General features: G+C 36.7%; 1 protein-coding gene across 1 annotated transcript in view; it reads left to right on the forward strand.

Annotated features, from left to right (window-relative positions):
• USH2A (usherin) overlaps nucleotides 1-23,599 on the forward strand; it is a 707,317-nt gene that overhangs the window by 406,462 nt on the left and 277,256 nt on the right. The window contains exon 28 of the mRNA XM_025892244.1: nucleotides 12,632-12,811. Within this exon, the coding sequence (XP_025748029.1) occupies nucleotides 12,632-12,811 (180 nt within the window). The remainder of the gene's footprint in view (nucleotides 1-12,631; nucleotides 12,812-23,599) is intronic.

The raw sequence follows: 23,599 nt of genomic DNA on the forward strand, positions 1-23,599 counted from the left end.
TAATTTTTTTAAAAGCCTTTTTATGCCAGAGAGGATAAATAAAGGTACCTTTATATACTTTCATTAAACACCATGACAGTACAAGCCACATTGACAGAACTGATAACAAATCAACTCACTCCTTCTTACAGCAATCCCTTCCACATAGTTCTGAAATTAGCTTTCTCAGGACTATGAATTAAATGCAACGTATTTAACAGAATCTGTGCATTCTATGAATAAGAGTTTCACCTTCATTTTGTGTGAATATTATATTTAGGCAGATCTTGGAAGAAAGTTTCCTTCCATCGATTTAAGTTGAAAATGAACCTGCATATTAAGTGTGCATTCTTGTTTTCCCTTTCGCATATCACAGCAGGGCTGTCCAATAGGCATACAAAGTGCGCTATGCATGTAATTTTGAATTTTTAATACACGTTTAAAAAGTAAAAAGGAACAGCTGAAATTAACTTAGTAGTCTATCTTATTTGAACAAATATACCCAAAATATTATCATTTCAACAGGTAATCAAAATCTTAAAGTTAATAATGAGATTGCATGTTCTTTTTCTCATACTAAGTTTATGTGTATATTTTACACTTAAAGGATACTGCAATTCAAATGATAATCTTGATCAGAAATAGTTGATCTATATTTAGTTTTCATAACATTTTCAATTAAAAAAGTAGATTCCCATACCAACATAATTTAAAAATTTTCTAGTAACTATAAATCACTTGTCAGTTTTTAATTTAACTTAACTAAAATTAAATAAAATTAGAAATTCGGTTCCTTGGGGCACCTGGGTGGCTCAGTCAGTTAAGCGTCTGCCTTCAGCTCAGGTCATGATCCCAGGGTCCTGGGATCGAGCCCTGCATCGGGCTCCCTGCTCGGCAGGAGGCCTTCTTCTCCTTCTCCCACTCCCCCTACATGTGTTCCCTATCACGCTGTGTCTCTCTGTGTCAAATAAATAAATAAAGTCTTAAAAAAAAAAAAAGAAAAGAAAGAAATTCAGTTCTGTAACCACTCTAGCCATGTTTCTGGTGCTCAATAGCCACATATGGATAGTGGCTATTGCATATGACAGCTCAGGCTCAGAACATGTGTAAAAGGTGTCAGCATCTTCTGTGAAAAGTGAAAAGTTAAGCCAGTGCCAAGCTACTGGGAATGTATTGTCTACTGGATTTCAGAGAACGTGAGGTAAGTGATGTTTTTTCTCATTAAATCAACGGGTTGGCTGGTTGGCTGAATAGGTAATCAAACAGTTGCTCTGGGTCTATGCACAAATCATCTCATTTTTTTAGGTCCTTTAATATTTTTTAAGGCTAATATTTGTATGTGCCTCAATCACACTGAAAGCTGTCTCTCCAGGATATTCCTGTTATCCTCAAGACAACCCTTGATTTAACTGTTACATACAAAATTTCGAGTAAAATAAAGAGCATCTACATTAAGGGAAAAAATTAAATGTAGCTACTGAGCTACCATATTTTGTTCTTCTCAGCTGTCTTATAAATCATGTAAATAAGTACAATAAACATTTATTGAGTGATTCCATAATACTTTGGATCTCCGGGTCCATCATTTGTGATGACACATAGAAGTTGGCCCAGGAAAGCTAAAAGTATGTCGTATGTCAAATGACGCCTTCCATCAAGTTTAGAGCACCATTTCTTTCTTGACATTACAACTTAGTGTAATGGCACTTGGCAGTATTGGCATTTCTGATATGACTTCTTTTGGCTAGCTCAGCATTCTTAAAAAATAAATAGTTTTTTCACTCTGTGATTGAAAGGGTTAAATAGTACCAATTCATTACCACTCACAAAAGGATTTATTTTGTTCTCATAAATCAGTTTTATTCCACATTTTTATTATTCCCTTGGGTGAGCTACTCCAATTGAAATCAATACAAGTGCAAGTGACACAATCAATCTAGATATTTGATTATGGATTGGAGATCCCCAGGTCTGCTTTTTTAGCCAGTTTCTTTCTGATCATCAACGCAAAGAACTGACTATTCTTATTGGCACCTATGACTTATGAACATGTTTAAAAAGCAGATAATAATTTTCATTTGTATACTGATGATGGAAGCCTGCAGAATGAGCAGAGATTAAAAGGTCAAGACTTAAAATATGTAACTATAACGTTGTTAATAAGCTCTCCCAATTTTTCAGTATTTTTCTTAACATAAAGTTAGCTTTAACTTTATTCTTCCTTTTAAAAATACGAATTAATACTGATGTCTGTAAACTGCATTCTTAGGCTACATTAAGTAAGTGATTAACTACTTCTCATGACAGAGACGTTACCTGTTTTCACTCATTTATTTTAGAACTTAAGCACACTAGGTTAATAAGAAAACAGTTAAGGTGAATAAAATGCCTTTGAAGGGATTCAAACTGGTTCTTTACATTTCCATAATTATCCAGGCTGGAAAGCCACCATCGAGGGATTTAAAAGAGAAAAACAGTTCAACTTTAAATTAGAGAGCAAAATTGATTAAGTTGTTGCTCAAGAGGGCAACATTTATATATCAAACTCTCTTTGCTTTACAAACAAATTTATATCTTATAATCCTTTACATATTGAACGCTTATTTGGGGACTCGTGGTACCACATTATAGTTCTCTTGCCTCTGACTCTAGCCACCTGTTCTTGGTTCTTAAGCCAAATTTTTGCAAAGGCACAATTACACCATTTTGTAACTCACTTTCTTATATTTAGGATAAGGGAATATTTGGGACACTTATCTGATTATTTCCTTAAAATAAATTCCAAGGCAATATTAACACTACATTTGCTTCTTTCAGCAAATATGTCAGCCTCATTTAGCCTTTTAATTGTTTTCACCGAGATCTGTAGGAAAGAGGATGTTTTGTGTTTTTTTCCGCAAATTACCTCTGGAAGGCACGTAAGTTTCAAAGTTTAAAAGAAGTCCTTCAGAAGCAGTTGAAAGAGCAAATCCATCCTTCTTTCATCCAGAGACTTAATTATTCTTCAGTTACTCTTGTTAAGCCTTCAGAACAGCAGCTATCCCTGCAGTCAAAGCCATGCACTTGGATTTCCAACTACAAACTTCCTGGGCATGTGGAATTAGGGACTGTCTATAACAGATTTTCTTCCTGCTTCTTCCCTTTTCAGTAATTTGCATGTATAACTGCTGTATAATGAAAGCTATTCACAGCCTTGATGACAGAATAGTGCAGTGGCATAAGATAGGGCTCTGTCAATACAGTGTTCTTTCTTTAAAAAGAGTTTACTCAATACAGTGTTCATTCTTTAAAAAGAGTTTACTCAAGAAAATCAATCTAGAAATTGGCAATGCCTCTCTTTGTACCGGAAGGCAGCACATTTTTAAAGAGGTAATCACTTTCATTGTTCAATGCAGAGGTGAAACTTTTCTTTAAAGGGCCAGAGAGTAAATGTTTTATACCTTGCAGGCAATATGGCCTCTGCCGTGACTACTCGGTTGTGCAGTCATAGCATGACAATACCTAGAATATGTGTCTGTGTTCTAATAAAACTTTATTTACAAGAACAGGAAGCTAGCCAAATTTGACCTGTAGGCTGTAGTTTGTGGATCCCTGGTTTTATTATAATTTATTTATAAATTTAAATACAATTTACATATTTTCCTTGCGTATTTAACTCTTTCATGAGGCTTTTGATTTTCAAAAATTATGTATGCTAACTTAAAATGTGTGTAATATAGAAAAACGACAATGAATCCCACTCCCTGTAAATAACCCATGTCAACAAATGCAGAACATCATTTCCGTCCTCTCTCAATTCATGAGTGGTTTCTCGGTAGCAAACAACAGAAACAAGTCTGGTTAATTAAGGCAAAAATGAATTATTACAAGAGAACTGAGCATTTCAAAAAGTCAGGAAAGCTGGAGAGTCAGACTTGTGTGGAGACCACAATTAGCTTGGCCCAGACAAGCTTGGCCTCCCTCCCACCCCTGCCTCACTCTCCCCCACTCCCAGAGCAGCACAACCACTCAGTGGCCCTGGACGATTGCAGCTCTGCTCCTGCATTCTCAACAATTCTAGAGACATCTAGAGGAACCCCTGACTGACCTGAGTTACTGTTTCATTCCATCAAGCTTTGTAGTCCCCAGGTGGCAGCATGTAATTGGCATCCCTGTAGTCAGTGTCCACATGAGCTCCAGCTATCCTTGCTTTAAAAAAAAAAAAAAATCCTGATTATATTTCTGATCATTTTCTTTGAATATATCTATCATCTTCTCTTTTGTTGTTATAATTTCGATTTTTTTTCTTATGCATTGATTATGATTATCTTAAGGCTTTCTATCATGCCATTGATTTTAATTTTTATCTGTTTCTAACTTTCTAACTTTATTAGATACTTAATGTTTTTTTTTTTTCTGGTTTCCAATTTGTTTTTCGGGCTTTGCAATATTCTTTTTCATTGTCTAGTGAATATGCATCATTTTTCTCCCCCATAGCTGTGTGGTTACTTTGTCTTATTATGTTGGGATCGTTTCTTTTCTTTTGGCTATATGTATGTTATTTCTTCTTTAAAATTTCTTTTGCTTATGCCTTGTATGGGCAGCTCTGTCCAGACTTTGGTCTTGTTCTGTACATGGCCACTTCTTTTCCTTTCTGGTGCAAGTTAGTCCTCCCTCAACCTAAGCTTTGAGAACTGGGTGTTGTGATTAATGTCCTTGTCTGCAGCCTTGGGGTAGGAAGGGGAGGGAATGGGAGCAAATTCAAAGATATGAATAAATGCATTGGGTCGAATTCTAGGGGATCTAGTTTCTCAGTCTCCTCTGAAATCCCATCAGATGTCTCTTGTAGCAACCCCACTCCATTTATTCATTTTCATCTCCCACTCCTAGTAACACCAGCTTCTTCCCCCAACTCAGCACAGTGGTCGGTAGAACGGCCACTCTTCCTATTTCTATGGACTCAACTCAGTTCATCTCCCTTCAGATTGGAGAAGACTAGTAAGAGTTCCAAGGATTTTCCTTGGTTTTTATTACTTACTCTAGGAGCAGAGTTAGGAACTGTGCTATGCTGAGCATAAATGTACCATATCTTCTTTTGTTGTGAGGTTTCAAAATTGTCATTAATTTGTTCCCTTTCCTTTACACATTTGCTCCAGGATTTTCAGCTGTTTTTGTTAATACTATTATTTTTGTTCTCCTAGTTTTTTTTTTTTTCATTTTGAAAAGCATTCTGGAAAGGTAATTCTGTCATACTAATATATCCATTCTTCTCCAAAAAAGCATAAACTTTTGAAAGTTCACAATTTATGCCCAATTCTCTTCTCAGCAAGGTGATTCATTTCTACAGTTTGGAAACCGTAACACACAGACTCTAAAATAGCATATGATTATCCCAACCTCCTGGTACTCATACTTGTGTAATCTCTTCCCCTAGCATGTAGTCAAAACCTGTGGCTTGTCCCTATCCAATAGACTATGGCAGAGAAGGTAGGATGTTAGTTCTGTGACATTACATAAGATTGTAACCCATCTTGCTGGGAGACTAGCTCCCTTGCTGGCTTTGATAAAGCAGGCAGCCATGTTGGGGAGACCCAATCGGAAAGAAATGAGGGCAATCTCTAGGCAACAACCAGCTAGCAACTGAGGGCCAATAACCTTCAGGAAACTGAGGCACTCAGTTCCAGTAGCCTGAAAAGAACAGAAAGCTATCAACAACTACCTGAGCCGGAGGTGATCCTTCCCCAGAGAGCCTTGAGATGGGACTGTGGTCCCAGCCAACACCTCGATTGCAACCTTTTGAGATCCTAAGCATAAGAGCCAGTAAAGTGTGTCCAGACCCCTGACCCACAGAAAGTATGAGATAAGAGATATATGTTGTTTTGAGCTGCTCAGCTTGTGGTAATGTCATTACACAGCAGTGGATAACTAGTACAAGAACACAGGACGATGTGACGGCAGCGCATAAGGCAGGCAGAAGTCACTACAGAACATGATATAATTCTCAGCTGAAATTGATGTTCTCCTTTAATGGAGAATCTGTCTCAAGCATATATGTCTAACTGAAAAGAAAATTGTAAGCATTTCGTTAAAAATTGGGGATAAGTTGCTAGTGATCAATAATGATTGTTGAGCTATGCATTTAATCACAGTAGTACTAGAAGTTCAGCATGGTCGGTGTATTTAGTAAGGCTGTCCTAGAATTCCAAAAGGAAACATCAGCTTCTGCTAATCAATTAGCAGTGTTCATGTCCAGTATTTACTCTGGAAGCTGTATATCACTTTCCATGGTAGCATATTTTCCCAAATAGCTCTTGGCTGATTGAGATAATGGCAGTAGTTTGTTCATTTGGGAAACTAACACTTTGTCCAATGGGGAAAATATAAATCAAAGTAGAAAAAAATCTGACTTTTCAGGGTACAACATAGTTGATGAAAATGGACCATGCTTCCCTATTTTACCACAATCATAACAAACCTCTTAATTTACTCTTGAGAAATCTATCTGCACACACACACACACACACACACACTTCTTTTCTGATGTTAATAAAATGAGATCCATTTAGGAAAACCTGACTGGTATATAAAGCAAAATTGATGAAAAGGAACCATGCTCCAAAGGACTTTTTTAAACAATATTTTAAATATTTGGAAGAGTAATTGTACAAAATTAGCAATAGTCTTGCCCACACATTAAAAAACAAAACAAAACAAAAAATCCTCAGTATTTACAGAGCTCTTAATGCTCTGCATGAGCAAAGACTCAGGGCAGGGGTTTCTTAAGCATCTTTTGGTGAGTTGATGAAATATTCTATGGATTTATTCCCTGAAGTACAATTGTCATTCTAGCAGAGTGACCACTCTAAAGAGGAATCAAAGAAGCACAGCTTTTACTAGAGGACAACTAATTAAAAATCACATTAGAGTAATTACAATAATGGTAAGAAATATGATGCATTAATAGAGCACTGTCCTTCTCAGGGTGCTGAGTCGCTCACAGGTTACTCATTTCTTTCTCTTTAAAAATGTTCTGTGGAGAAGACAGTTACATCGGTACACATCTATAAATATTTCCTATGTTGGCAACAATTTAAGGCCAGGAATAGGTCTCTTTAACCATATGTTAACTTAAATAGGAACAAATACCCAGTGCCGTTCAGATCTCTGCCAAGGTGATATCTGTGATCATAATGGAGTTTGGAGGATGCACGTGCCTTTTGGGGAAAATAATTTGAAATAATAACTTCAGAAAGAATAAATAAATGTAATTTAAATATTAACACATGCTATAGAGTGACCTAGAATTATTAGCTCACATTAAAGGCCTTATTCACCACTTTGCCCAGATCTGCGGTTTGTCATTCCATGTCTTTTGATTTGGGGATTGGCAGAATCCTGTGATAATGAGGTGAAGCTGAACAACACTAAAATTGAGACCTCAATACCAGGAAAACATAGGATTTTCTTTTTACAGCAAGAAGTGGGGAAATTAGTGAACACCTTTCCTACCTTAAGGTATAATTGGATTCAGAAAAAGCCTAACTTAAAGCAGGACCAGGTCTGACATGGAAAATCCTCACAAGGTAACAAGAATCAGTTTGGTTTGTTCACTGTCATTTCTCATTATAATCTTTTTCATGAGAATGGATTCATGTTGTGCCATTTTCTGTTCTTGTTACAATCTTTGTCACATGAATAAGATATCAGGATGTTAATGCCTGGCATACAGTCCTGCTGCATGTGATGATACTGTACAAGACAACGCTGACCTTTGCAATATTATGTATTCTGATTGGTTGTTCATTTCACCTCTTTTCCACAAGTTAATAAGGCTGTAAAAAGGAGAGAACTGAAATGGCCGGCCAGTCAAATTATAGAATATTGAAAAGGTCAGAGCAGTACAGCACAGAGGAAAAAAAAAATAGAATATATGGTGCATTAAAATTCTTGTGACAATGATTATAACATGAATGGGAAAGGATACCCATTTATGTTATATCAATCTGGAGAACCCTGTAGGACGATATTCCTGGGACAGCAATCATTTACGCATCCCTGGATCATATGTCTCTATTTACACTGGTTTTTGCTTAAAAAAAATTGCATAGAAAATATCCCGCTATTCAACCAATAACATTAAATGTAAGATTTTTTAGCCCTAAAAAATGGGCATGAATGCTATTAACATTTTTGTAAGATTTCATATCTGAAGCTAAGAAAATGTTCTTTACAAGTAAAATCGCTGGGCATAGATTTATGTTGGCTGTTTCCCAATTTAACACTTTCTTCTTCAGAATAAAGTAGAAAACTAAGACTGAATGAATTAACTTCTTAGAATGTAGAATAGCCTGACGCAGCATCGAAGAGTTTATTTGAAAATGTTACATGATCTACACAAAACTTGTTTCTTTTTTCTGTTTGTTTTTTTGTTTTATTTATTTATTTATTTATTTATTTATTTATTTATTTTTGCTTGTGATATGTGATGTCAGACAATATACAAAGGATCTCTCCTTCCCCTGTATCTTCAGTGGTGAAATTGAAAGGGAGAGAGAGAAATACTTACCAGAAATCCTGAAGTGATGGTTCTCTGATGTGCAAAATGACTACTCATTTTAAAAAATTATTTTATGTATATTTAAATGTTTCTTATAGAACAATTTACCAGATTTTTTAGTCTGTAAAGATAGATCTGGTTTAAGAGTCCCCTCTATACTTTCTGAAGATGAATTATTTCACAAAGAAACTAAACATTTTATAGCCCAAAGCTAGAGTCTGAAAGCATCATTATGTCAAAAGAGACCTAATTATTTTGGGAAACAGAGGGAATGAATTTTGATCATTACTTTAAGACTAGCTTGAACATGGATTAAATAACCCTAAAATGTGTTGTTCTACATGCTTAAGAAGAATCACCAGTGATTCCTGGGCCCTGCCTTCAAATAGTCTCATTTGGTAGGTCTGGACAGGAACTCAGCTCTGTGGATTTTGATGAAGTATCACCATATGACTTTGATGTAGGTGGACCCTGAAACACTAGTGTAGACGACCCTACCTGAGAAGTGCTTAGTGTGACCCCCAGGTTAAAGCCCAGTGGTGCAGACCACAGCCAAAGAGGTGGATGCGGGGAACTCTACTTCAAACTCAGTGCCTGGGGGCAGGGTGACGACAAGCTGTCGTTCCAGAACACAGGAGCTTAACTGGGCCTGCACCGTCCACTTATACTTACAAATAGGGTCAGCGCCAAGGGTGACCAGACAGAAATGGTCACCTATGATAGGAAATGCTTATCATTTTAGCATTTTCTAGCCTGATTCTTAAGGCCGAACCAACGGGGCTGAATTTTCCAGCCCACTGAAAACAAAGTTTATGCAGTGAAAAGCAGTAAAGCGAGACCCTCTCAAGAGCGGGGTATCTGAGGACTTGCATTTTAAGAATTTTCCCCCAAGATCTCAGAACTCAAACTGGCCTAGTTCAAAGGAAGAAAGAGAAGACAGAATAAAGTGGAGAAAGAGCCCAAATCTGTGGATCCGGTTTTGGTTTTGAATCTGGGGGTTTGTGAGCTTTACCGAGGGTTAAAATCCTCCCAGTTGCTCTAGGCCTATGAATGGAGCTGCATGTGAGCGGGGATTAGGAGCTGCATGCGAGCTGCATGCACTGGACTCACTCAGCTGTGTGGTTCCTGGAGATACACAAGTTCTTTTTTGAGCTGAACAAAATGGTTATGTAATTGCATACTTCTCATAATTATTGAGTAATTATATACTTCTTATAATTACTGAGTAATCATTGTTCTATAACTAGAACTTAATGTTACAACTAATTGTATAATTACCATGTATTAATGTTATCTGGGAAACTTAGAATAAAGTGGTATTTAATATATTTGCCCCTGCCATGCCATTTTCAAAGCTAGCAACAGTGTTTGCTTTACAGCTGGAAATTTGCTTCAGAAACAAACAAAATATAAGGGAAAAAACCCTCACCAATATTAAAATCATAGATGTTAACTCCTTGTTCTTGCACCTGGCTTGAAATTTGTAAAATTGTATTCTCTTGGCTTAATTTTAGAACCCTCATCATTATTTCGCAATCTTCAATTTTTTGTAAGGTGTGCACTGGTACACGACTTCAGACATTATGGGAACTTGAAGTCTTCAAATGCAGATAATGTAATTTTTCTTCGACAGTGCTTACCAGGGATTCAGAGTAAATCTGAACCAGGTTTCTTTCTTTTTTTTTTTTTTTAAGATTTTATTTATTTATTCATGAGAGAGAGAGAGAGAGAGGCAGAAGGAGAAGCAGGCTCCCAAGGAGCAGGGAGCCCGATGCGGGACTCGATCCCAGGACCCTGGGATCACGACCCGAGCCGAAGGCAGATGCCCAACCATCTGAGCCACCCAGGCGTCCTGAACCAGGTTTCTTGAGTGCAGGAACGATGTCTTGTACATCTTGAGCATATTGTTATCAGAACCTAGCAAAGCCTGCTCTCTGCATGCAGTTGGAGTCAATAATCTGTCTAATCAGGTTGACTAGTTACAAAGAACCTGTGAGCGTTAATAGAGTGTCATTTGGAAATGTCTTTTCGAGGCCACTTCTGAGGTTTCAGAACTTCTTGTTGATTATGTGTTCCACATAGACATCTGTGGTGTCTATTTCCATTTTAGGAACTTAAATCTCAAGCAGTGAACATTATTTTATTTTACTAAAACAGAATAGAAATTATTATCCCCATGTTTCAGCCCTTAAGTACCATTTATTCCCTTGGGAATAAATCCCTCCTTTATGCCAATTTCAAGTTCAGAGTAATAAATTCTTGCATGACACTAGGGATTTCTTCTGGTTATGGAAAACACTTAACTTATACCTGTGTATTTTGCAGCAATAATTTTTTTTCAGCTACATCCTTCTTCCCAAAGCTATTATAAGTATCTTTTTAAATTTGTGTTTTTTTAAAGTTATTGTCTGCCTTACCCACATTTCATGAAAATGCTCATTAGATATGAGATCCTCTTTCACATCATTTGATCCTTTATTAATTATAGAGTTTGACGTATAACCTTATGGGACAATGACCTAGTGGTAACGGATGTGATTAATGTTTTGTTCATTGAAAAAAATTAGAATTTTGATTAATATACATGTTGGGTGGGAGAGAGGGAAAATGTAACAGGTAGGTAATTGCTACGGAGGAAGTAAAATACAGAGTGTATAATTCTTAATTACTTGCTAGTTGTAAATGTTTATGTGGAATGTATCAGTTGTATTACAGCAAAAACAGTCACACTTCCTAGTTGCTGTAGATGAATACCTGTTATATGCTGGGTAATGTAAAGAAATGATCTCACTTAATCTCCACAGTAACACTGCAATCAAAGTATTATTATTCCCAGCTCACAGATGAAAAACAGGAGATTCAGACATATTGAGTAACTTAACAAAGAGCACACTCTTCAAGAATGATAAGGACAGGCTCAGATGCAGAACTTTCTGACAACCAAATTCATGTACTTTTCCTTGTACTATATTCTGCTACAAAACTGTGTCAAAATATGATATTTTTGGTAAATATTGCAACTATTAAATTCTGTTTATCATACAATGCAAGATCATTATTGGTATGTGGCCATCTTTTAATTTTTAAACATTTAACCAATAAAGATTGTATCATTATCTGGAAATATTGCAAATATGCTCTCCCCTTAAAGTCTAACACCATGTGTGTTTTTTATTCATTTGCCTATATTTGTAGAATTTGTGTGGGGGGGATTAAAGGGACATACAGTAAAAGTGTTTTGGCAAAGAAAAAAGGCTATTTGAGGTAAATATTACTATTCTTCGTGACTCTTCTGTGTTTTAGGAATAATAACTAAATTTTACTAAATTTCAGCAATATTCTGAAAAATTTGCCTCATGTAACCTTTTCAGGGAAGCGTCGAATGTAGACAATGAAATAAATGTTAGGACAGGATTTTCAGTTGTAATCTTTTCCTTGTTTTAAGCCTAATTTCTGAGTCTTCTGAACCTTGAACATAATTCATTTGTGTGGGAGAGGGAGATCAAACCCTATTAGTGAGCAGCAGAATTTTTCTGTAGCTTAGACATGCTGTACTTGAGAATGGGTTTGCTCAAGTTTTGGAAGGGTGGTGGTGGTGGAGCTCAGTGACAGTACATTGATGGTGATCCTTGTACACAGTCAGGCAGCCTCTGTGGTTTGGCATGGAGCTAAAAACAGACCTTCTGATCAAAGTAGACACAGTGCTTTTCAGCATATTCTGGCCAATTCCGATTTAAAGAGGTAATAGGAAAGTGTTGTACCTACCTCTCAAGGAAAACAAGCAACAGTTACCCCAACTGATAACAAATGAAATATCTGCCATGTATAATGTGAATATACTATTTATAGCCAGAACCACTCTAGATGGGGGAAAGAGTGTGATTTCCTCCAGTTTGCACATCATATAAAATCCAAGGATGAAAAAAAAAACCCTCAAACAATTGTAAATAATCCATCATGGGATAATTAATATGTCTGTGTTGAAGTTTCCCTTACATGCATGATACTTGTGAACAGCTTTACTCTTAGAATAACAGTTCAGTTATTTTGATCACTGTGATGAATGAGTGAACTCTTAAATATACACTAATTTTCAAAATTTTCCTTTTTTATCAGCAGATAATAACTACACTCTTCTGAATGGCACACAAGTCATGCACCGTGGTGAGGAGACCAACCGTTGGGTACTCATTAAGGGGTTGGTTCCTTTTACTAACTATACTGTACAAGTGAATGTTTCAAATAGCCAAGGCAGCTTGATGAGCGATCCTGTAACATTTGCAATGCCACCAGGGGGTAAGTCTATGAACAACTTGGCTACACAGATTTATATAAATGCTCTACTACTAAGTCTCCACTGAGTGCTTGTTTATTGTGAAAATTAATTTTTTTTTTTTTTTAGAACTTAGAGGCTCAATCGTATTTCTGGTTGTTTGGGTTGTGGTTGTTTTGTTTGGTTGAGACCCTTCTATTGATTTTTTTATTGTTCTGTGGAGACCACTTTCATCTTGTACTGTGTGTATGCAAAGATATATACCATACATATGTATCTCTTGCTTTGCATGTTAAAAAGAGTAGGAAATTTTTTTTTGTTTGAGACTTCATTTAAATCCAAAACTTGTATTTTCAGTTTGAGCTTTGGTTCTCCTTCCTGGTTTTTTGAAGAACCTTATATATCTATACCTTTCCATTTGCCAAAAAAAGGGCTGTGTGCAGCAATAGAAAAGGAGAGCCACTCACACCACTGGAAAAATGCCTTTAACTTCCATGTCCTAATGATTAGAGTTCAGTAGTGTCACTTTTATACTTGAAATGTGATACAGCCCAGATATTTTTATTTTAACTATCTGTATAAGTAACTGATTTAACTTATTTAGAATTATTATTTTGATCTGAAGTCAACTTCACCCTTGTTTTAACTATTGGTGGGACTAATTGCTAAGAAGAAAACTCCCTGTTAGATTGGTATGGAGATCCCTTGAACAAAAAAGCATGCCTCAAAATAATAAGATCGTGATTCTCAATGGAGAGTTCAGGAATGTCTGTTTTCTGAAAATACTAAAGGTATAGGACTCCAAACCCAATGGCTGTCTTGTAGCTCAGCTTCAAACACCAGTGTGCTCTGGACTAGGGGAGAATGTCGCTATGTTGTTGAACAGCAGGACTGGATAAATACCTCTCCCATCACAAAGGGTATATAAAAGCAGCAAAAACCTCATCAGGAGAGGACAGTGAAGAGTTAATCTGTGGTTTGTATAGACCGCTTCTCCCCAGGAAAGATTTAATACCCGCTGTATCATTAAAACCACTCACTGTTATCTACCTTTCATGACATTATAAGACTTAATGAATAGATGTTTACCAAAACACCTGAAACTCTAAATGGCAGAAGCCACATTGTTTAAGAATGCTTGAGAGAGACAGTTGGAGCTGAACAACTCAGTGTCATGTTTCATAAACCTGTAATAAAAAATGGGAATTGGATTTAGATAGGAACTTGTTTAAGAATTGAGACCAAAAAACCAAAACAAAACAAAATCAAGCAAAGAAACCTTAGGTATTCGTATCTTCATTTTTTAATCTAACTCAACATGCTGGAAAGGATAGAACATTTGATGACTCTATACCTTAGTATATAATACCCTTTATTCACATTTAGAAATTAAACAGTGATTAGTGCCTTATGGAAATTTTTAAATTACACAGCAATACCTTCTTAACAGGATGTGTAGGAATTTAATGAGTTATATATTCCTTTTATGGCATTCATACTGATTTATATGGTTTGTAAGTTACAAACCATCTCAAGTTACATCACATTCATAAAGTAGGGCAAATTTAATTCATTGTTCATGCACTTCGGAATGCCTAATAATTTGGGGTCACTATCTCTGTGTGCACGTATATATACAATTCAGTTAAACATAGCAAGCTTCTCATGCAAACTCAGCATACGGTCTGTGCCTGTATCTGTCAGTGGTTAGAAGAGTTAATATTAGGCAAACAGGAAGAACTAAAATTTTCTTTCTAGCGGCACAATCGAACTGAAGTCAACTGCTGAGTTTACTTTTATCTCTACTCTGTGGACGCTTATTCTTGCCATTACCATGCTCTTCTGCAGGGCCGTACTCTCTGGGCGTGATGCAGTTATTCACTTTCTAAAATCAGAAATCCATAATTTGGGAGATGGCCCTTCACCAAAAGAGGAAGCAAAATGTCTTCAAAGACAGACAGTGATTTGCTCAAGTTTATTGCAGCCATTAAGACATACTTTTTTTTTAATATTTTTATTTTTTTAAAGATTTTTCATTTATTTACTTGAGAGAGAGAGAGAATGAGAGATAGAGAGCACGAGAGGGAAGAGAGTCAGAGGGAGAAGCAGACTCCCTGCTGCGCAGGGAGCCCGATGTGGGACTCGATCCCAGGACTCCAGGACCATGACCTGAGCTGAAGGCAGTCGCTTAACCAACTGAGCCACCCAGGCGCCCAAGACATACTTTTTTTTTTAATCATTAGATTGTTGTTGATTACAATTAGGAAACTTATAGCTTTGAAATTATCTTTTTTATGACCTTGTGGCAGTTTAAAGGTGACACCTCATTGATTAAATAGGTTTTAGTTCATGCTTCCTTTTACTTAATGATCTGAAAACATATTATCCTGATTTACACATAAAATCATGCTGAAAAGCATGTGGCATTCTCTAGAATATGTGTGTTTAAGTAGAATTAAATTAGTACTGAGAGTTATTAAAGAAATCTTCCATGCCTTTGTCCAGTGAACTGTGCTTCATACCGAAATGAATAATAAATGAACCGATGTACAAGAGTGAACCAACTTATGGGCAGAGAAGGTTCTATATGCTATTTACTTTTCCATTATATTTGGATTGTTACCATTTCTGCCGTTTCCTTGATTTCAATATTAGGTCTCTTTTTTGGTGATGTGGAATTCTTACTTTCAGTGCTGGATTATGCAAGATTTGTTATGATAATACCCTTAGTTATGTTTTCTTCTCAGTGTAGTTTAAAAATATAATAACAGAAGGCTTGGACAAAATAGACATGCTATTTTTTTCCTCGATCAAATGTTTGCTATCAAATGTGGCCTGGAAAACTGCCTTGACCCCCTAGATCTGGCCACGTCCTACTTATTTTTAAGGTTTCAGCTTAGAAAAAGTCCCTCACAAAGTTATCTTTTACCAACCGAGGCCTAGATAGGGCCCCTAGGTGTCCTAGAGTACAATCCTATTATAGTGAAATGGCCTGTCTGATGGGACTGTCACAATCACTGGTTATAAGATCCTACACAGGAGGAAGTTTCATATTCGAGTTTTGATCTTCAGTGCCTAGACCAAACCTGGCACATCGTAGGTGCATAATGAATAATCGGTGAGTGAATGAATCAATCCATCAGTCAGTCCAGATAGCTTAATTAACAGTTTTAAATTGCAAGCTTCTCATTGCTCAGGCTTGTTCGTGCCTCATCTTCTATCTGAGCAACCTTCTGTTGTAACCAGCTATGGAGAATATGACCCCCTCTGCACACTGTTGTCCAATGTAGGAGTACTGTGCTTATGCCGATGTAACTGGGGGCCCAGATCAGAGGGCAGGAGATCAGAGGTAAGAAATACTCTCAAATTGTACCAACCCATCGCTCTTCAATTCCCTCCCTCTGGTGGTTATTTAAGTAAGCATAGAATAATGGATAATTTACACAGGAATTTGGAAAGAAGAGGTGAGGGAGGGCACAGGGTACAAAAACTTTTACCCTGGTAAATCATCTCTTATTTGATGGTTATGAAACATCTTATTTGATACAAGCTTTCTCTATTTTTCTGATGAGAAAAAGTAATGACAAATATGCAGTTTATACCTCAGGAAAGCTGGAAAAAAAATTTTAAAAACCGGTCTAACAAGATCTAATCTCAAACCCTAGTTAATTGCATCAGATCTCCTTGTTTCATTGCTCTTGTGTTGTTTAAGAAAATTAATTTTGTTAAAAAAAATAAGGCTCTCAACTTCGACTAAACAAGCAAAAAAAGAATATGATTAAACAATCTGATAAACACAAGTTATTTTGAAGATGGAAATTAAGGCAAGTGGGATCATGGAACCAAGAGCTCAGCACAAAAATGCACAGTGGCAAATCCCAATCGCACACACTTTTTATTTTAAAAATTTGTTTGAAATATTATTTGGTCAACTGGAGGAGTCTGGGGGGTTATTTTTCCTTCATTTCTGTAGCATATCTCTAACCACTTCCATGCTCAGGTTTTTGTATTTCTACAACTACTATATTATTTGGTTGTTTATAATAACATAATGCTCATATTTAGCACTAGGATATTCATAGAAATGAAGAGTATATTTAATCTGAGCTCTCGAATAGCATTATAGTGAAGGTTCAAGAGTTCTAGGAAAAAAAATTAAAAAAATAAAAATGGAATCCAAATGTTAATCCATAAATATGAAACTTTCCTGTGACCTTTACCCCTTCAAGGTCTGGAGTTACTAATGGGGTTAGGATTTCAACTCTTAATGGGGCTCAGTGCATTAGTGTTTTGTATGCATGGAATTCAGCATTCAGTTTAATAAGTGGTTGACATTGGTGATGTCCCTTAATTTGCTTAAATCTAATTGGCTCTTTTATCAGTCAAACCTGTATGGATTGGCAATTGATCAGAAAGGGTCAGCCATGACTCTGCATGTAGTTAAAGGATGGAACCCCCCCCCCCCTCCCCCCCCCCCCCCCCGCCCCCGTTAAAGTCACAGTTGCATGATAATAAGCAAGGGAACAACAAATGAGCTTAGAGGAGGGAGGCAAAGAAGCTTAGAAGTTTTTCAGGATCTTCAAGTTCAGAACAAAGGCATTATAGAGTATATAAATTTTAAATACACTGCATTTTGCCTCCAGACTTAAACCTTTTTTTTCCAGATGAACTGAAATCTTGTCTGAAACTGTCTTTGTTACATCAAAGACCTACTCAGAAAGCTAAAAGAGACAGAAGAAGCATAAAAGGGCATAGTTTAAAATGATTAGTGACAAATTCCATACTGACGAGCTAGAAACAGATTTTTTATGAAATTTTTATATTTTTCCAAAAGGAATAATTTTATTCTATTTATCTTTCTCTGAACTGCTTTATTGTAAGAGTGAAAGGAACTCAGAGCCACCTGAGTTTGTGAACTTAATCTGGTTTTCTAGGATGGTAAATAATTTGTCATTTATGCCTTCAAATTGATGAGAATTATTATAACCCACGGACTTCATAAAAATACTAAGCTTGAGGAACATGGTTCTTTTCTAAAGGTGGGTTATTAGAAAATCAAAAACTGAGAAAGGCAAAATGGTTGTGAGTGGTTTGTTTTAGAATTTGTTTAAGTTTGTCTCCTTCCCTTGACCCCCAGCCCACCCCTACCACCTAAAACATCAATGAAATAAAAGGAGTGCAATCCATTTGGAATTAATAGTTAGGCACATTGTAAAAACGTAGACTCTGGACTCACACAAACCTAGATTTCAATCAACCTCTTTCACTCACTGGCTGTGTAACTATGAGCAACTCACAAATATATCTGAGCCTCAGTTTGTTCATCCATAAAACTGGTTTAATGATAATTCCCACCTGATAGAGGATTAAACAACACAATGTATGTAGTGTGCTTAGCACAATATCTATCTCGATAAATATTTGGTGCTTGCTACCTTCTTCGTTCTATTCCACTGCTAAGACTCTTTTTGAATCTCTTGTGATATTGTGATTCAGAAAAAATATGTGTGTGGTCTTTGGCCCCATTTCTGGCAGAGTCCTTAAATCCCTTGGAGTTTCCTGGGTGATGAGAGCTATAAAAGTGTCTTTTGCTATGTTACTAAGGTGAAATTTGAACCTCACCTAAGGGTAGGGGTTGGTTTCCAGTGGTGTCAAGCAGGTGATTAGAGTATTGGAACTTTCAGTCCTGCCCCCTCTCCTCCAGGGAGGGGAGAGGGGCTGGAGGTTGGACCAGTCTCCAATGGTCAATATTTAATCGATCATGCCTGGGTTATGAAACCTCCATAAAAACCCATAAGGACACAGTTCAGAGAGCTTCCAGGTTGGTGAACACATGGGTATTCGCAGAGAATTGCCAGTTTGAATAGGGCATAGAAGCTCCAGACCCCTTCCCACATACCTTGCCCTATGCATCTCTTCCTTCCGGCTGTTCCTGGGTTATATCTTTTGTAATAAACCAGTAATCTAGTGAATATATGGGTTTCCTGAGTTCTGTGAACTGTTCTAGCAAATTAATCAAACCTGAGGAGGGGGTCATGGGAACCTTGGATTTACAGCTGTTTTGTCAGAAGCACAGGGGACCACTTGTATGTGTGTAGAGAGAGGGAGCAGTCTTGTTGGACTGAACCCTTAACCTGTGGATTCTAACACTATCCCCAGGTAGAGAGTGTCAGAACTGAGGTGAATTATAAGACATCCAGCTGGTGTCCAGCACCACTGGAATTGGGTGTGCAGAAGCCTTTTACCGCTGAAAGCTGGACAATGTCCTAAAGGGTGGATGAATGAAAATAAGTCTTTATGCTTTCTGGGGAGACCTTCTGCATTTTGTCCTCCTATACCCCACATTTGTCCCTCAGAGCATTGATACAAATATCGACAGGCCAGCAGCCCTGCTAAGGGCTGGTTGTGATGTGTATTGGGTGATGAAGTAAAGCAAGAAGGATGAAAAGTAATTTTCCTTTTAAAATAGCTTAAATATCTCCCTCCATGACCTCTGGATCATGATGTGCAAATGATTTTTACATCAAGCTCTCATTGGTTATCTTGGGATTTCAGTGGGCAGAAAAGCAGCACATTTTTTCTTAATAGAATCTCTTCTGTATTCATACCAAGCCACTTATGAGATACACTTTTTATGATTATTTTTTATTTCCATTATATGTATATTTTATTCATAAGTAAATGCTTTCATAACTTTGTTAATGCTAGGTAAAAGAGAGGCGTTTGAAATTTTTCCTAAATGTTTTTCACCATTTCCTAATTTTCCTTATATATATATTTTTTAAAGGTTGAATCTTGGAATTCAAAGTGTATTTCATTTTTCATTGAATAAGAAAACTTAGTAGTCATTCAGACAATGTACTTTGGAATACCTAAATGAAATCTTTGCTTTTTGAAAAGTAACATAATGTTTTCCCAATAATATTGCTAAAAGAATAATATATGTTAGCCACTGATTTCTCATAGGTTGAAGTATGGAATTAACTTTTGTTTAGACATTAAAAGACTGGAATGCTATTACACTTATCTAATACTATGTAACAAACCACCCCAAAACTTAGCAATTTATTTTTTTTAAAGATTTTATTTATTTATTCATGAGAGACAGAGAGAGAGAGAGAGGCAGAGGGAGAAGCAGGCTCCCAAGGAGCAGGGAGCCCGATGCAGGACTCAATCCCAGGACTCCGGGATCATGACCTGAGCCGAAGGCAGACGCTTAACCATCTGAGCCACCCAGGCGCCCCAAAACTTAGCAATTTAATACAACTATTCTTTATTATTTCTCATGATTGTACAAATTGTCCATTTTGGAAAATCAAATGAAGTCTCCTGGAAAGTATACTGAAGCTGTAAAATTTTGCCCTTGAACTAGAGTTGTTGAGTATCCATCTTGGTATGTTACAGAATAAATGGAAATTTTAAAAATTAATCTAGCAAATCAGTTAAGAGTAGGTAGGGAAAGAGAGTACCTACTGTGTACCAGAAGGAAAAGGAAAAAGTAGAAAAGGGAGCTGAACGATGGTCTACCCTAGGAGCAGTCTACCCTCGAGGAGCGGGGGGACAGCACTGTCGAATCCTCTGAGGTTACATGTTAGAACAGCTTTGCCTTTGAAAGAAAAGAGGAAGAAATCATTGATTATATTCCTTCAACTGATTAGGAACTGAGTCTGAAATTTTTGGCATGACTTTATTGGTGAATTTATTTTTCTCCTTCAGTTTTTAAAAGAAAGTACAGAATTTTCTCTCCTTTTTTCTCTTCTCAATAGAAATCCCTAAGACCTTTTAAAAGGAATGGTGTGGGTAGTGCTGTGGACCAATCGTAAGGAGAATGGTATCATTTTATGACAGAATCTCTAAGAGAATTAGAAGCAATTAGAAACTCAAAAAGCAGGGAGAGACCAAACAAAACAAAACAAAACAAAAAAACCCCACCAAAAAAAAAAAAAAATAAGAACTGCAAAGGCAAACTCCGTTTTATCTCACACTTGCCTTATCTAACACAGCCCTCATTTGCTGTAGCACTCGAGAACTACAATTTCTAGGCTTTCTTAAAATCTCTAGTTAGTACAATGCCAAGATGCTACTTTTTGGTGTTTTTATGAAATTAATAGTACTAAAAATTGTAAAACTTTCCTTGCAGTGTGCAAATAAAAATTGCATCAGCATGTGTTTCCTGGTTTTTATCGCTCTGGATCCACTTTATTTGCAAGATGTTTAAGTCGAAACTTCATTGTGCAGGTGGCCATGAGATATCTTAAAAATGAAAAGAAATGAATATGTTTAAAATAAACTGTAGGTTAGAAACCGAAATAAACAGTAGGCTAAGATGGTATATTACCTTATGGGGGTGGGGGGGGGTCCAAGGAAGGATGAGATTAACTGCCTTGTCTAATGTAAAAGTCACAAGGAACATACAAGATTGTGAGGCACAGCCTTCTTTAAAACAACATTCCACCATGTAAACAGATGGTTTGTCTTTACCTCCAGTATATTAAAAGCTTTACAATTTATATTGCATTCAGTTCAGATGCATCTTTAGAGTAGTTGTGCATAATGTTGTACCTCTGTGCATGTCTTCCAAATGTGCTATTTTTCTCCTGGAAAAATCAACCTGTTGAAAGTAATAAAGTAGGCAGATTCAATGAGTAAATAGTATTTAAATTCTTAATAAAATAAATAGTGTATTTTTGAAAACATATACCAGGCCATTTCGTTTAGCCTGTGCCCAATTCCAAGTATGTTATGAGAACAGACAGTTATTTATAACTGTTTCAAACATGCTGTCAAATCGTTTCAGGAAAAATCTTACCTTTACCTTTTTTTAGAATAGTGAGTTCACCTTGCTCTTCATGTGTGTGTGTTTGTGTCTGTGTGTGTCTGTGTGCCTGCATGTGTGTTTGTAAAATTACATGACATAAGCCAAGGAGAAGGATAAATTTTTATATCATAATTTGTGAAATTTTCCTCACTTTGCATGTCACCATCTTGACAATGAGCTTCCTCCTTATAAAAACACTTTAGAAAGGGACTAACTTCTGAGCCATCAAGAAGATGGAAGCAAACTTTGAAGTGTGCTTACCATGGACTCAACAAGCCTCCAGCAAAGGGCTGCCAACTTCCCACATTTGCATACTCTCCTGTGGTTTGTATAGAAATACTCACGCCCACACACAATTAAGTGCTATCTTTAGAGCATCCTGGGGCAAGAGAGAGAGACAAAAAAAGAATAAAGAAAAAGAAAGAAAGAAAGAAAAAGAAATCACATTTTTCCTATTTTACCAGGGGATAGAGGTGAGAAGTATTATCTCTTTAAGTTCCATTGATATTTAAAAATCATATTTTTAAAAAATAAGTACAATTCTCCTTTCTGTTTTTTATCTTGGTATAAAGGTTATCTATAACTTTAAGGTTGAAAAAAATCATGTCTGTGTGACTGGCTCTGTAGTTTGAAAGCAACTTGAAGTTTTATTTGAATTCTTATAGTGCCCTAAAGAAATTTTTGCTTTATTTTTTTAAAAATAATATCTTATTCTTTCCTTTTACCTTTGTTATCATAGGCAGAATCTATTCCTGAATTGCATAAAATTCTATGAACATTTACTTGTCTGTATAAACACTTTTACAAAAGGGAGACAAGTTCTTAATATACCTTAAGTACTTTAAGACCCTATTTCCTATTTCTTTTCATTCATTAGGAACTTGAAGAAAATCCTTATTGTATCTCTACAAAAGGATATAGATCATCCAGAGTCTAAAGGCTCTAGAATTTTGTAAAAACTTAATGAAGAATAGATTGTGACAACAGTAAACAAATTCACTGCAGCCACTATGATATTCGTGATTATTAATTAGCTGGGACAAGTGACACTAGAAGTGTGAGGGTATCTAGTGCATACTTTATGAGAGCAATCCTTCTCTTTACACCTCAACAGTCATTTTAGAACGTACACTGTCTTCTGTTTTTATTTAAATGTCTCATATGTGTGTATCATGCTTATCTACGAGAGTCTAAATCCATGCTGAGGACAAAATGTGCGGATGAATGATTGTAGATAAAGGAGTCATAGTGGATCTGCTCTTTCTTGCTTTCTTTTTCTTTTTTTCCCTCCCTCCCTCCTTTCCTTTCTTTTCCTTTCCTTTCCTTTCCTCCCCTCTCCTTTCCTTTCCTTTCCTTATTTACTTCTTCCCTCCCTCCCTCCCTTTCTTTCCAGATCTCTCACCATTTATCTTGGCTCTGGGCACATGGTAGGAAATTAGTAATGCTTACTGTCATCCCCCCAGGGAGTCATAGTGGCCTTGTGTTATTTTTGCACCCAACATGTCTTCACCCTTCCCACTCTTTCTTTTGTTAACAGTGCTCAGATTTCCCTCTGGGCACCCTGATCTCCCATGCTCAGAACATGTGCTATGTGTGGAATTGACTCTATCACCAAGTCTAGCCAATGAGAACATCATATTCCTCTGACCACAGTGATTTTTTTTTTCAGGAATTATAGATGTTCCAATTAGAGGTAATGTAGTGGTGTAGCCAACAGAGGTATATGCTGGGCTCTGGATTTGAATCTGGAATTCAGTTGGAGCTCCTGCAGGTCATTTTGCCCCTAAAGGACTCTTGAGTATATAGCCAACATGGGAGAAAGCTGAGGACATCTGAGAGAAGGAGGTAGACTAGATTCTGGAGACTCTCTTGACGCCTTAAATCCAGCTCTGCCTGAAACCAACTGTTTCCCTAGATTGTTCTTTTACAAGAGCCAACCGCTTTCATTATTTAAGCCTGTATGTGTTGGGTTTTCTGCTACTTGAAAACAAAA

This window comes from Callorhinus ursinus, unplaced genomic scaffold (assembly GCF_003265705.2).
Source record: "Callorhinus ursinus isolate GAN/ISIS: 27379988/994484 unplaced genomic scaffold, GSC_fseal_2.0 scaffold54, whole genome shotgun sequence".
Classification (NCBI taxonomy): Eukaryota; Metazoa; Chordata; class Mammalia; order Carnivora; family Otariidae; genus Callorhinus; species Callorhinus ursinus.